This window comes from Manis javanica, chromosome 11 (genome assembly GCF_040802235.1).
Source record: "Manis javanica isolate MJ-LG chromosome 11, MJ_LKY, whole genome shotgun sequence".
Taxonomy (NCBI): domain Eukaryota; kingdom Metazoa; phylum Chordata; class Mammalia; order Pholidota; family Manidae; genus Manis; species Manis javanica.
The window spans coordinates 12,270,476-12,284,539 of record NC_133166.1 but is presented as its reverse complement, the minus strand read 5'-3'; the positions used below and the strand labels follow the sequence as shown (position 1 = coordinate 12,284,539).

Genomic DNA, 14,064 nt, shown 5'->3' with positions numbered 1-14,064 from the left:
TAAGGTCATCAAGTAGAGTTAATGAAAACAGACAATTTTCTTAACTTCTTGGTAAAGCAAAATAGAATAATGAGGCAATAATAGAAGGGACACATTGGGTTAAGGGACATTTCCCCCCCCCCCATGTGACTTCACTGGGAGACGACACCATTTTTTTTTTAAAGATGAGAGACATTACCTCATGTCTGTTTTAAATTTATCCAAGAACAAGCGAGAGAGAAACTGACACTGCAGAAGAGACAGGAGAGACCTGCAGAGGTAAAGCCCTTAAATGGGTAAGAGGCTAAGTCACAAGTACAAAGCTGGCCTTGAAAAGCAGCAGGGAAAATGCCTCCACTGTAATAGGGAGAACACATTAGCAGACCTGCTAACAGGAAAGCAAGGCAATTTTCATTTGATTGCTTGGATTTTCCCGAGGACATGCGATGAGAGGCCAACAGCTGTGATCACGTGAGGATGATGGCGGGCATGTTCAAGATTGGAGGAGAGCAAATAAATTGTGAAATTGTTGCTCCAGAGAAGGAGCACGTGATGTTTTTACTCAAGGTATATACTAGAATTGCTAGGATGTTTTGAAGGTTCACTTGAAATCAATAGTTACAAATTTAAAGTGAGATGAGGGAGTGTTCCTCTAGACACATTCAGTTGCCCAGGTGCTGGTGTGACGTAAGTAGGAAGGGTAGATTACCTAGGGCTGAGATTTTGCTGGAAGAACACAAAAAGGGAGGCAGGAGAAAAAATATTGAGAGTGTGTAAGATGGAGAATAGAGCAATGGACCAGGGACATATGCTGGGAGAGGAGGGGAAGGAGCACATAAAGAAGGGCAAAATCTGGAGGGAAATGGTGAAATCCATGATTTGAGACCCCAGTGGAGATGAAGAATTTTTGGAGTAGGAGAACTAGAATAAACGGGACAGAAAAAAGGTGGTGTTCAGAAAAGACACTGCTTTACATGGAGGTTTTGGAAGGGGTGCAGTTAATGGCAAAGACAAGTTTCCGAGTGTGACTGGGGACTCTAGGGCAGGAAGTGAGATGACATGGTAGCGCATGAAGCAAGTAGGTGTCAGAATGCAGACTGGAACCCACAACTGTCTGACTCCACGGAATGTTCCATCTCACACCAACATTAGCTTCTATTTTCCTACCTACAAAACCAGCGTAACTAAATAGTGATACTCAAGATGTTTCTGTGGGTGGGGTGTGGGGAGAGAGAAGGGTTGGCTTCGTGAGTGTGAGATCTGTGCGGCTAAACAGGATCCTGAATTTAAGAAGGGCCATGTTTGGTTTGATCCTCAGCAGTCCACATCTTTTAATTCTTACTAAAATGCTAACAAAGGGTTCCACATTTTCATTTTGCACTGCACCCCACAAATTATTTAGCCAGATTCTAGAGACAGGATTACTGATTTAGAAGGAGAAATACGTTCTTTTTTCTCATTAGGGCTAATTTTCCATAAGCCTCACTTTTCTCCATTTAGCATGCCATTAAAATTTTACCAAAGTTCATAATGGAACTTTTAAAGAACCCATCTGTCAAACATTTAACTTTTAATGTAAATTTCCCTTTAAAACCACTCAAGCTCCATAAAAATTAGGCTGAAAATGAGAAATACCCTAACTCTGCAGTGAATAATCAGTAAACTTAAAAGGAAATGTAAATTGATGTGTAGGTCTAGAGTCTAAACTCACACTTGAATGATAGTTTAGGAAAAATAGATTTATATTTCTTATTGTAAATGTGTTATATATTTATTATGGAAAGTTTAAGAATAAATATAAACAAAAAGAAGACACTGAAAATTACCCAAAAATCCTTAACAAGAGTTAACTACTTCTAATATTTTGGTGTATATCCTTCCAGGCTTTATGTATATTTATGAATGTATACTATTTATGTATAGTTGTGTTTGGCTAATGGGATTATATTTTAAATATCATTTTGAAATTTGATGTTTAAGTGTAATAATATAGTCTAGTTAGACCTTCTATTCCTATAATCAAATATTTTTAAACATCTTACAATCTATTATATAGATATGTATTATTAAACAACTGTCTTTTTCAAATTTATTATAAACCATACCCATATGAACATTTTTGTGCATTTGTGTATTTCTAAAAATACAATTTCTGGGTCCAAAGTCCTGCCCACTTTTGATGATCCATTTTTCCAAATTGTTCTTTTAGGGCTGTACCAATTTCCAGGCCCACTCAATGGCAGCAAATATTAACCTTCCTCTTAAATTATGCCCACGGGGTAGACAAAAACTATTTGGAAGCATTGTTTTGTTTAATAAGGTTGAACAGGTGTTTGTATGTATTGGCTTTTTGTTTTTGGATGAATGTCCTGTTAAAGCTTTTTGATCATTTTTTTTCTGGGTGATCTTTGGCCTTTCTCTTACTGTTTTGTAAAATATCTTTATATATGGGGTTGCGCTGCACTGAATTTCCCTATCTGCCAAAGCCTCGCCAAGGCCCTCATAGCATAGTTGCAGAGACCTGGAGGGTTGCTGTGTTTTTCTCTATGGGGGTGACTTTCAAATCCATCACTTTTTTTTTAACCAGAAAATGCATGGTAATGATAGTTGTGATGATCATTCTAATATTACATAAATGAAACTATTTTGTTATATATCTAAAAATGTGTGGCAAGACATTGATAATGAAAATAATAGGAAAAAAATACTGCACTGGCTCACTGAATATTTCTGTCTTTCCCATTCATTTCTCCAAATCCTGGCAGGCCAATTTACATATTGAACATTCTGATGATTTGGTCTGGTTGTCTCCACGCCCTCCACTACAAGTGCTTCATTCATATTCTCATTGTGAGTCCTGTTGGAAATTTCCAGGGTACGATACACAATTACATGATTTCACAAGACAACTCATTAGGATGCAGAATGTGGAATACAAGATTGGAACTTCGGATTATTGGATTTTTCTTACCCTCTCCAATGTAATTTCTTCAAACTCATATTCAATTTCTGTCCCATTGACCTGTAAACAAGAGGAAAAAGAAAGAGAATGATTAAATACATATTGAAGGGGAGACAGCTGCATTTTTAATAACATTTGGGGGTTAACTCTCATTCCGGCTATGAATAAATCAAACTTCCTTGATGTTTGTGATCATAAATTTTCATCCAAATGAAATGTAATCCAAGCTATTCTAAAATATGAGTGAAACTATACAAAAAACAATCAAAGCTTTTTGCATTCCTTAGAATTTTTTGATATTTGGGGCAGGGAGAACAATGCAAAAATATATTGTGAATCTACAAAGAATAAACCACTTAGGGCATTGTTACAGCTACAAGGAAAACAATTTCCTAATAGCTTTTAGAATTTCCATGAACACTAAAATATGACCTTAAAAAGTCAGTGATAAGGGCAGCACAACCATATGTCATTTTTTGCAATCGAATGACACTAAGATGGCCACATCAGATAAGGAATGCCTTTGTTTCACCAGTTCAAGCTCAGGTAATTCATCTCCATCATCTCTATATATTTATTGGGAAGCCCTGGACCATGTAACCATGCCTATGTACTTCAGTAGCAATAAGAAAAGAACAAAGTAGGACATGTTTGAATTTCCTAGTGAGAGACAATTTTAACTATCCAACCAAACCTTGAATTCATTTGAATTTACAGAAATATATTTTAAATATAACCAGGCAATAAATAATACATGCTTTAGATTTCAAAAGATGTACATATAGAATATATGAAGAGTTGCTTTAAAATAATCTAACAAATATTGCATTCCCATTCTTATTCATCATAGAGTCCTTTTCAACCAGGCAAAACCTCTGAGCAAGAAAATCCTCAAACTGGCTATCTTTTTTCTTCTATGTGTCTTTGCAATATCAGTGGCATATAAGTATCAGCCAGAAAGATTCATTTTAACTACAAAACTATAATTTTTGTAGGATTCTAACCAGTTTCACTTTCCTTCCTTAGAAGAATTTAAACATATTTCTTGCAAACTGAAAACTCTATGGAGGCCAGGAACAGATGATCTGTTGCTTAACAGCCTGGCAAGAAAGAATTGACAAAGGAAAAAGAAAAGGAGTAAACAAATAACTGCCTGAATTAAGTAAGTAACTAATTTATGTGATATATAAATGCAGGTCTTTGTGGATTCTCTTCCATAGGGGATCTGGATTGCTTATCATCCACTATAAAGGTAGAATTACAACTATGATCAGCAACTATAAAGAATGACAATAGACTTTACTTATATGTGTCCACCAGCCACTTAGAGCATGTTTCTCATTTTCTAATTACATGAGCTAATTGGTGAATCACATTTTACTGTGTTACAACATTATCAAACAGCCCTAAACCAAATTTGATTTTCTGGGCTTCAGCAAGTTAATGACTCATAGAAGAGGACTTAATGCTAGAAAGCGTTAGCAGCTTTACAGATATTTTGTTCTTCCTGTGTGAAAGTACAAGACAAAAGTCAGACTCTCTGGATGTGTGTGTTTCTACCTTAATTCTTCTTTTCTTTTAAATAACTTCCTTTAGCTGATTGAGGGGAGATAGAAAGAGAAGGCTGAATTAATGTGCTATGCTTTAATTCTCACAGTAGGCTCTCTGAAGCTTTTCTTTGCTTCAGTGACTTCTCTAGAATGAAGCCCTTCACAGGAGAAAATAACAATTTCAAAGAGAAGAAAACAAGCCTCTGATAATAAGAATCAAGAGTCTCAGTGTGAAGGAAATTCTATTAGGAAGTTCTTAAAAGGAAAAAAAATATTTTAATAGCATGTGCTGCACAATCGTGGTCAAACCAAATCTTTGCTTAACATGTTTATGATCATAGATGCTGACTTTTAGATACTGGAAGCATTATATACACATATCCTAATTGGTTTCCCTCATCATCTAGATGAACTACTGCAGGCTTATATTTACTCCACGGGTCTTTAATTTACAACCCCAGAAAGTAATGTCATTTGCTTGATTCAATAATATCCAGGATGTCTTCATAAGAAGGGATGATGTCATCTAGGCTGGATGTAACTGTCTTTCAAAAGAAAGTATCTGTGACTATAACAGGATTTAGTAAAATTATAAAGGAATGCAAGTTGTTTTTTTTTTTTTGGCATAGGCAAGGCCATATTTCAACTTTTGACTTAGGATCATTTAAAATGTAACATGGTAATACAAGAGTCAGTGTAGGAGTTTGGGAAAGACATGGAAGTGGTCCTGCTCTCTGCTCTCTCATCACTAGGCGAGCATCATCTATGTTTTGCCTAATGATACCTAAGACAAGAAATCCTATAACTTCCCTTGGCAAAGGCCTTAGGGGAAAGGATGAAATAGAAAAAAAAACCCTAATATCTCCATTTTAATCAGATGTACATACACTGGGCTGTGACATCGGTGAAAATCCAGTGGCTTTTCAAATGGGCACACCAACACAATATTCTATAAATATTTTCTTCCATGTTTATTTAGAGGAGTGGCTACTTGTTGACTGGTGAAGAGCTAAAAGCTAGGAACATAATTCCATCCTAGCTATAATTGTGTGTATTCTTAGCAAAACTGAAAACCTGTGTTGTCAGTGCTCCCATCATCTTCTGGGGGCGCTTGGGGCCAATCTCTTGTCTGAACTTGCCTTGGCGGTCTCACTCCACCCTCGATCAAGTCATGGTAATATGTCTTTGAATTCACAAAGCTCTCTTCCTGCAGTGAGTTCTGCCAAATACATTTTGCTGTTGCTGACCAGTAATACTTCCTGTGGTTATTTAAGCACCCAGTAATGTTTTATGTTCCTGACAGTTTGGAGCCTGGACAGCTACATGGATTAGGTTCCCTACTGTTTCCAGCTCTGGTGCTGACCATCACTTACAGTCTCCTCTCCAGCCTGAAGACTAGAAAAGTGAGGGGGTGGGCATTTCTGTAGATATGGAGGGTCAATAAAGTAGATGGAATTGCCCAGTTTTGAAATAATCTGCTTTTTCTTCAGATACTTAATTTTCCTGAACCTAATGGTTCTGTGGTGACAGCTGGTGGGTTTCCATGGTGGCTAGAAAATAAAATTGATGCCACACCTTGTCCTGCACTATCTGGCATGTAGATTTCCTGACATCATATGGAAGTTAAGACAAGAGAGTGACCCACTCAAATTCAGACTTGGTATTTAAAGATCTAATTTCATAAACTTTGAATGCTTTACATATTTTTTTTCTCTCCAACAACTTTAGTTAATTATACTGCCTTTTTTTCCCCTTCAGTGCTATAGTAACCACCTGCCTGGATAATCATAGAGTTTGATTTTGAGATGTATTTTTATCTCCTGAAAAGCAGTTTTTCATGAATAACACATGTGAACTATTCCATATGTTTTAATGCTTTTTAATTGGAATCTTAATGCTTTCTCTGGACATTTTGTACTTTGCTACACCTGCAATTTTATTAAAGCTAAGAGCATATTAAAATCTGAGATGAATGAATTTTTATATATCCCGTCATCATATATTATAACAAGTGCTGAGATAGTAATATCAAAGTGTTGGCTTCCCAAGACTAAGCACAATTCCACCCAATGAACAATTATTGAGCATACATGATGCACCAAGTGGAGTGATGGGTATTGAAAAAATAAAGACTTTAACATATGATCCCTATTCTCAAGAAACATGCAGTCCTTAAAGAGACACCAAACACAAACATATTAAGGCCTCACAGATGTGTGGTATCCCATATACAATCTATAGAGGTGGACTAGAGCCACAGCCCCACTGTTGCCCCATGCACACATCTATTTACTATTTGTTGTCTATGTGGATTTGATTCCTTAGTAGCATAGAATATGATAGATAATGTATTAATTCTTCCCTTTATTAAAAGTTGTTAAGATACAGTAAACTAGATTTATCTTTGAATCTTAGTTTTAGCATATGAGCTGCTGCTGGACTTTAGGAAAAATGGGATAATCATGGAAACCAGGGCATCTGTTTTTCATGGCCTCTAGTCATTCCCAGGCAGGCCCCAATCACTCTGTTTTCATCTGTGGCTCCAGCATCTAGCACAATGCCTACCACACAGATGCAGAGTGACCATGTGAATGAGGAAATAGAAAAAAATCAGTGAATCAATAAAGGAGATTTATTGGGTACATAAAGTTTGCTCTCAAAAAAGGCCCTGGTTGCTGATGGGGATGCAATCCCTACAGGGCCTAGGCCTTTTGGAATTCCCAGCTTAGACATCCTCATCTTCAAGATCAGATCTTCCCAGGAGCCTTCCTGCACAGAGGCATAACAACCTTCAAATGTTCGAGCAAGTCTTGACATACACAGGCACAAACACCACACACACACACACACACACACACACACACACACACACACACACACACGCGCGCGCGCGCGCACATTCACATTCCTCTTTCTTAGTACAAAGTATTTGTCCCTCTCTTGTTTGGAGTATCTTTTAAGGCAATGTTACATTTGAATCTCCTTAGTACAATCTTGTGCTTAGTGGGTAAGAACATGGGTTCAGAGTAAATTAAAAATGACACAGATTTGAATCCTAGTTCCAACATTGATATGATGCACGGATGTGGGCAATTTCCTAATCTTCCAAAATTTCTTAGTTTCCTGATTTGTAGAATGGTACTAAGAAATATTTCCTTTATATTGTCATTGTGAAGATTACATTAGATAATTTGTGGAAAACAGCACACATCTTAAGTGATATGTACATTTTAGCTACAATACCACGTAGTTTTCTTCATGAAACTGTTTGGAGGAATCAATGAGATTACATATATTAACTGCCTGGTGTATAGTAGACTTTCAATAGTGAGAGCTATTCTAATTAGTTCTGAATTAATAATCTGGAAGGTCCATGATATAGTTTTTGATCAAATATTGAATGGCTGGTAATCTCCCCAATAATACAAATTATCAATTTGTAAGCAAAAAACTTGCTTTCTTCTATGAAATCTAATAAATAACCCAAACATTTCTCTCCTGAACCCACCTAAGATGTACAGCCTGTGGACAGGAATCATCTTAGCCCTCTCTCCCAAATCAGAGTCCTGCAGCCTTCTTCCATCAGAATATTACCTCAGCCGGACTTTTTCCTAGCCCTCTGTCCACCCACTCCTGCATTTTCTTTTGAATCTTCTCTTACCCAGCCTAGCCCATTATGTTGCTCTGCTATCGGCTCTCACTTTCCTAAGGCCACTGTCACAGCATCCCTTATATCCCCATCTTCCATGAGGATGCAGATTCTCTCTTACCCATTTCTGTACCACTATAGCTTCTGGCACCACATCTTGTTCATAGTAGGTCTCCAGAAGAATCTTAAGAAACAAATCACCTGAAAACTCTAAAACTTGAATTGTCATTCAGCACTCCATCTTTAGGTAAGTATAGGCAGCCCCTAACTGCTATCTTTTCCTGTGAAATATGGCTTGAATTTCTCTCTCCATCTCAGCACATTTTTATACACATGCACTGGTAATTTCTAACTTAAATATTGAACAGATGAATGAAAACATAATCTAACACTCATTGAGAACCCACCACATGCTAGGTGTGATGACAAGCTCTGGAGATACAAAGATGAATGAGATATGGCTCCTATCCTCCAAGAACTCACTTTAGTAGGTAGACGGAGGTAAATGAATGAGAATGGGCAATGGAGTGATCTGGTTGCTGTGGTAGATGCCTGCACACTGTGGCAGCTACAGACGTGACATAGAGGAGGGAACAGGCAATTGCACCTGGGAGGAGTCAGAGAAAAGGCATCACAGAGGAGGTGGTATGAACTGAATGTGTTCATGGGAGGGTGTTCATCAGAACAGGCAGGAAAGAGACAGGCCTACCAAGGCGGAGGGGACACCATGAGCCCCTTCGTCAGAGTGCTTTGCTGGAGAGATCTTGGCTCGAGAGTCAGAAGACCCATATATGGTCTTAATTCTGGGCTTTAACATGTTGTTTAACCCTGGGCAAGTCATGGTGCTTCAATTTCACCATGTGGACAACCTCTGAGGCCCTTCCCTGCTCTTTCTAGAATCAGGGTGTTTTTCCCCATCCACTCATATTTACTTTGCCTGTCGCTTTGGTCAAGGTCTATCTGACCACATTTTTTTGTGGATTTGTCTATTATTCACTATTCCAAAGATACCAACTGGCTGCCCGTAATCCTCCTCTAGCCTCCCTGTACCTCTACTATGCCCCTTCTCCTTAACCTGTAGGGCTCCCCTTCAGGGAGGAAACTCAATAGCAGTATCATCCACTCTCCTCAGCTCCTATTGATACCTATACCTATTTCTTTCTTTTTTTTTTTTTTTTTGGTATCATTAATCTACAATTACATGAGCGACATTATGGTTACTAGACTCCCTCCATCATTAAGTCCCTACCACATACCCCATTACAGTCACTGTCCATCAGTGTAGTAAGATGCTGTAGAATCACTACTTGTCTTCTCTGTGTTGTACAGCCCTCTCCATGCCCCCACCCCCTACATTATGTCTGCTAATGGTAATACCCCTTTCCGCCCTTGTCCCTCCCTTCCCACCCATCCTCCCCAGTCCCTTTCCCTTTGGTAACTGTTACTCCATTCTTGGGTTCTGTGAGTATGCTGCTGTTTTGTTCCTTCAGTTTTTTTCTTTGATCTTATACTCCACAGATGAGTGAAATCATTTGATACTTGTCTTTCTCTGCTTGGCTTATCTCACTGAACATTATACCCTCTAACTCCATCCATGTTGTTGCAAATGGTAGGATATGTTTTCTTCTTATGGCTGAATAATATTCCACTGTGTATATGTACCAATCTTCCCTATACCATTTCTTATCCTCAGAGACCTCAGGGCTTCTAGAAGGAATACAAGGTAGCTTTGTCTCTTGGAAAAAGGGAAAGAAAAAGATAAGGGATTTTTGCTTTTTCTCAATTCAAAAGAAAGAACAACTGGAGAAGGCATATGTTCATTATTTCGATCTTTTTGTCACATTTAAATTTAAATGTCTCTGGTGTGTGGATGAAAAACAAGTACTGCAAAAATGAGAGTCAGTCCATTAGCACAGAAGCCCTAACCAGGCTGAGGGCATCATAGGCAAAGGCGAGGTTGGTAGCATATTACTAAACTATCCTTTATCTAACAAACGTCCCTTCTCCTACATGATCTTCACTGCCTGAAAGGATACCCTCTCTTCACATTGAGAGGAATTATCACAGAGAAATAAGAAGCTTGGATTCTGGGATCCAAAAGGCCTAATTCCAATACCAGTTTTGTGACTTACACACTGTTCGAATTCATCTTTGTCCTGTATGATACACATCTGTGTGTTAATATTGTTTAAACACTTAGTAGTAAGCAAAAAATTTTCTGTTTAAGCTTTGTAGAGCACCTGTTTTAATCTAAGGTACATCTAGTTACTAGGAATACTGTTCTGTTATAATGAAACTGGTTTAAAAATATGCAGTTCTATGAAGAGCTAATAGTAGTTACTATTTCTCACTTTTAATAAACACAAACTAGAAAAATAATTATTGATATTCCAATTATTCTAATTTTGATAAGAGCACTATTTCTATTATTATTCTTGTTATTCACCTGAACATATTCTTTCAGTAAACCCTGATTTCAAATTAAAATTTATAATCCTAATTAAACAAACTTCTGAGCTCAGTGAACTGTTAAATCATAGCTCCACCAAAATATAGAAAAAAATCAATATCCTACAATCTGTTCCATTTTTGAATTATTTTCCTTTGGTTTTTCTATTTCCTCTGCCTCTGTTACTACTTTATAATACATAGAACTTTGGGTCTAGAACAGTGATCATAGACTTATAATTACTATGTGTGTATTTTTTATTTAATTGGAAACCACAGGGCTGATTTCTTTCTAATTAAGTAGACTTTTAAAATTGTTATATGTTTTCTGGTATTTCTGTCAAGAGAAATCAAGGAAAATAGCTTAGGGTTCTTACATGTATAAAGTGATTTTCTATATACAAAGTTGTCTTGATGAAAGGCTTCTGTAATGAGGGAAAAACATAGTCACTTAATAAATTCAGACATGGATTTGCCTCTGATTTGGAAATAGCACATTTCTTCCCAGCTTTGCTCCCTTGCTTGGTGCCTGCCAGATGGTGTAATAACAGGTGATGTTAATGCTTTCTCTCGACTCCAGCCTGATGCATCGTGTTTTGTTCTTTGAGTTTAAGTATTTCATAATTTGAACATGCTCTCTGAGTGTAGTAAATAGTGTTAAGAAAACAGTTAATCAGTGGTTATGAAGGCATCATGATACACCAGGGTTTTGTCCTATCAAGCTGCCTTCCTCTCTTCATCACCCCATACATAAACCACTTGGTCAATGGCAAGGAATGCATCCAAGAGAATCAGGAGCTCAAGGCACAAGCCCAAAGGATTTAGAGAAACAGAAACAAAGTGGGCACTGAACCGTAAGGTGAGACTTCACAAATATGATGGTGGAAGCAGGTAGCCAATAATATTTCCCCTTTCGCTTGGGTGTAATACAACTATAGTCTGAGGCTCAATATCAAGGCCATCCATTTCTTCATGTTCGACTTCTCTCCTAACCCCTGCAATCTTGTTTGTGTCTGTCGCCATACAAAAGATGAGCTCTTAAGGATCAACGGAGACTTCCTCATATTTGAATACAATCCTATTCTCCCAGGCTTCATCCTTCCTGGCTTTTTGCAGGTTTTGACATTGGATTAACTACCGCCAAAATTCTCCTTTCCTTGTCACATGGTTGATATCTTTGTTGGTCTCCTCTCTACTGCAATATCCACTGTATTCCTTTCCACTTGCCAGATATGTGCATTCACCAAGGTCTGCCCCTTATTGTTATATAAATTTTACCTGAGTTTTCATCTTGCCAACTTCTGTTTTCTAAGTAAAAGTCCTGCTATCACCCCAGTCAAAGTAAGTCTAACACAGAACTAATCATCTTGCCTAACTATAACCCTCATTTCCTTCAGCCTAATCTATATATCTGTTAACTTTTTCATCCACATTCTTTATATTTGTTATCAATACTCAAAATCCTATTTCAAATCCTATATGATCACTTTCTTGAGATCATTGATAAAATTTCCTGAAAATATTTCTGCCTCTATCATTTTTCATTATCAATCTATTCTTTATATCCTTTGAGACTTATCTTTCTAAAAAGCAATGTCTTATCTTATAATTTTGCTGCACAAGTAGCTTTAAATATTTTTTCTTTATCCTTAAAGAACATTCTAGATCACCAACCAGCTGTCCCAAACTTACGTTCCTAGCTACAGACACTACTTATCTTCAAAAATATTCTCTAACCAAGTAATTGTGCTAAACTTATATAAGGTGCCTCTTTTCTTTGGTATGATAATTGATGTAATCTTTATTTAATTTATGCTTAGATGTCTTTATTTAATCTATGCTTATGAAAATCCTAATTGATTTAGAAATTATTTTTGAATGACTGGAATTTTCCAGATACTGTGTTAAGTCCTAGGGATACAGTATTAACCAAAACAAAGTTTCTGCCTTCATGGAGCTAGATGCTATCTGGGGATATGGCAAGTTTCGATTCCTGTCATCAAAAGGCTATGTCTTGCATAAAGTTAACACTATTTTTTTCTTACCAACCCCTTGAAAATCACCATTTTATTTTCTAAATTTTCCCCTCCATGCTAATAACAATAACGATTACTACTACGACTGCTTTTTGATATGTATCTACTATATGCTAGATATATCTATCTATAAGTTGATATAATCAGTAAAATAAAATAATCCTGAGACCTAGACATTTTAATGCTAATTTTACCATTAAGAAAGCCAAATTTCTAAATTAAGAAATCTCTTCAAGGTTACACAGCTATAAGTAACATGAAACTAGAGTTATCTTGTTCACTTACCGATGGGAAGAATATGCTCAATATAAATTTGTTGAACAAAATTAAAGACTGAGTACTTACCATGAGGGAGGAAACAATGGAAGTATCAGGTGTTTGAATGAAGGGAAGTCATTAGTGCTAAAACGCTAATCTTTCTCCTTAGTCCTACGTAGCATAGTCCCTCTCTTCCTATACCCCTGGTCCAGCTCCTTTTACTGAGCTTCAGCTTTCCTGGTATACTGCCCTCCTGCTCAGATGAGGCACTATTTATCATTTTCTTTTTTGTGGCACCTATTATAATGGCTTGCCCATAGTGGTCATTTCTAAATAGTTACTGAAGAAATTAATCAATTGAAACTTGTATTAAGCGATACTTATTTGCTGTAAATCTTTTCAAATCCCTGTGTATTCAAAAGCCTTACTCACCATTGTTTGTTTCCAGAGGAGTGAACTGCCTTGATTTCTCTCTAATCATCACATATTTGAAACCTTGCTAACAATAAGCTTTTCTCTCTTTCCATCTGGATGTAGGTCACCCTTTCAGCAGCCTTCACGATCCACTCACCAGTCCACAAATATTTATTGAGTGACTGTACCCACCCTTCTTTGTTAGCTCATATGATTTCTTTTCATCTGGTTTTAAAAGTATATATATCACTATCTTCACAACCTTGGAAGATAGCTACAGAGCTACATCAGCCTGCTAATTCATCTATTATTTCATCAAGATCACATGAGAAAGTTTTTTAAGTTCTGTGATTCTGAAAAAAAAAATGCTTTGTCTGCTTGTTACAAAAAAGGTCAAATCAGTCTTTCTGGATCAGATGCTAAGTGAGAGCACCCAGATGCTTTATTTTATTTCACCACTCTTGGAATACTATAGGATCATGGCAGGGAGCTAATTATTAATACTTTTCTGCCCGCATGCCTTCCACCTCACCAGCTGATACAATACAGATATTAATAAGGTTTCAGATTGTTTACATGTAACTTTTTTTCAGATTATGCTAACAGCAGCATAATCATTTACATATTATTTTCACATACATTATTGCATTTGCTCCTTATAATAAGCCTATATGGGTAAGAATAACTGTTATCTCAATTTTGTAGATGAATAAACAGCTCCGAGATGGGAAAGGATATGCTCAAAATGGCTCAGCTAGTAATGCTGAT

The 14,064-nt window shown here is 37.0% G+C and overlaps 1 protein-coding gene across 17 annotated transcripts in view; it reads right to left on the bottom strand.

The window, feature by feature from the left end:
- The window catches only part of DLG2 (discs large MAGUK scaffold protein 2), a 1,871,010-nt gene that overhangs the window by 568,462 nt on the left and 1,288,484 nt on the right, over positions 1-14,064 (bottom strand). For all 17 annotated transcript variants that reach the window (XM_073215942.1, XM_037010570.2, XM_037010571.2 and 14 more), the window contains one exon: positions 2,951-3,001. In XM_073215942.1, coding sequence (XP_073072043.1) covers positions 2,951-3,001 — 51 coding nt within the window. The remainder of the gene's footprint in view (positions 1-2,950; positions 3,002-14,064) is intronic.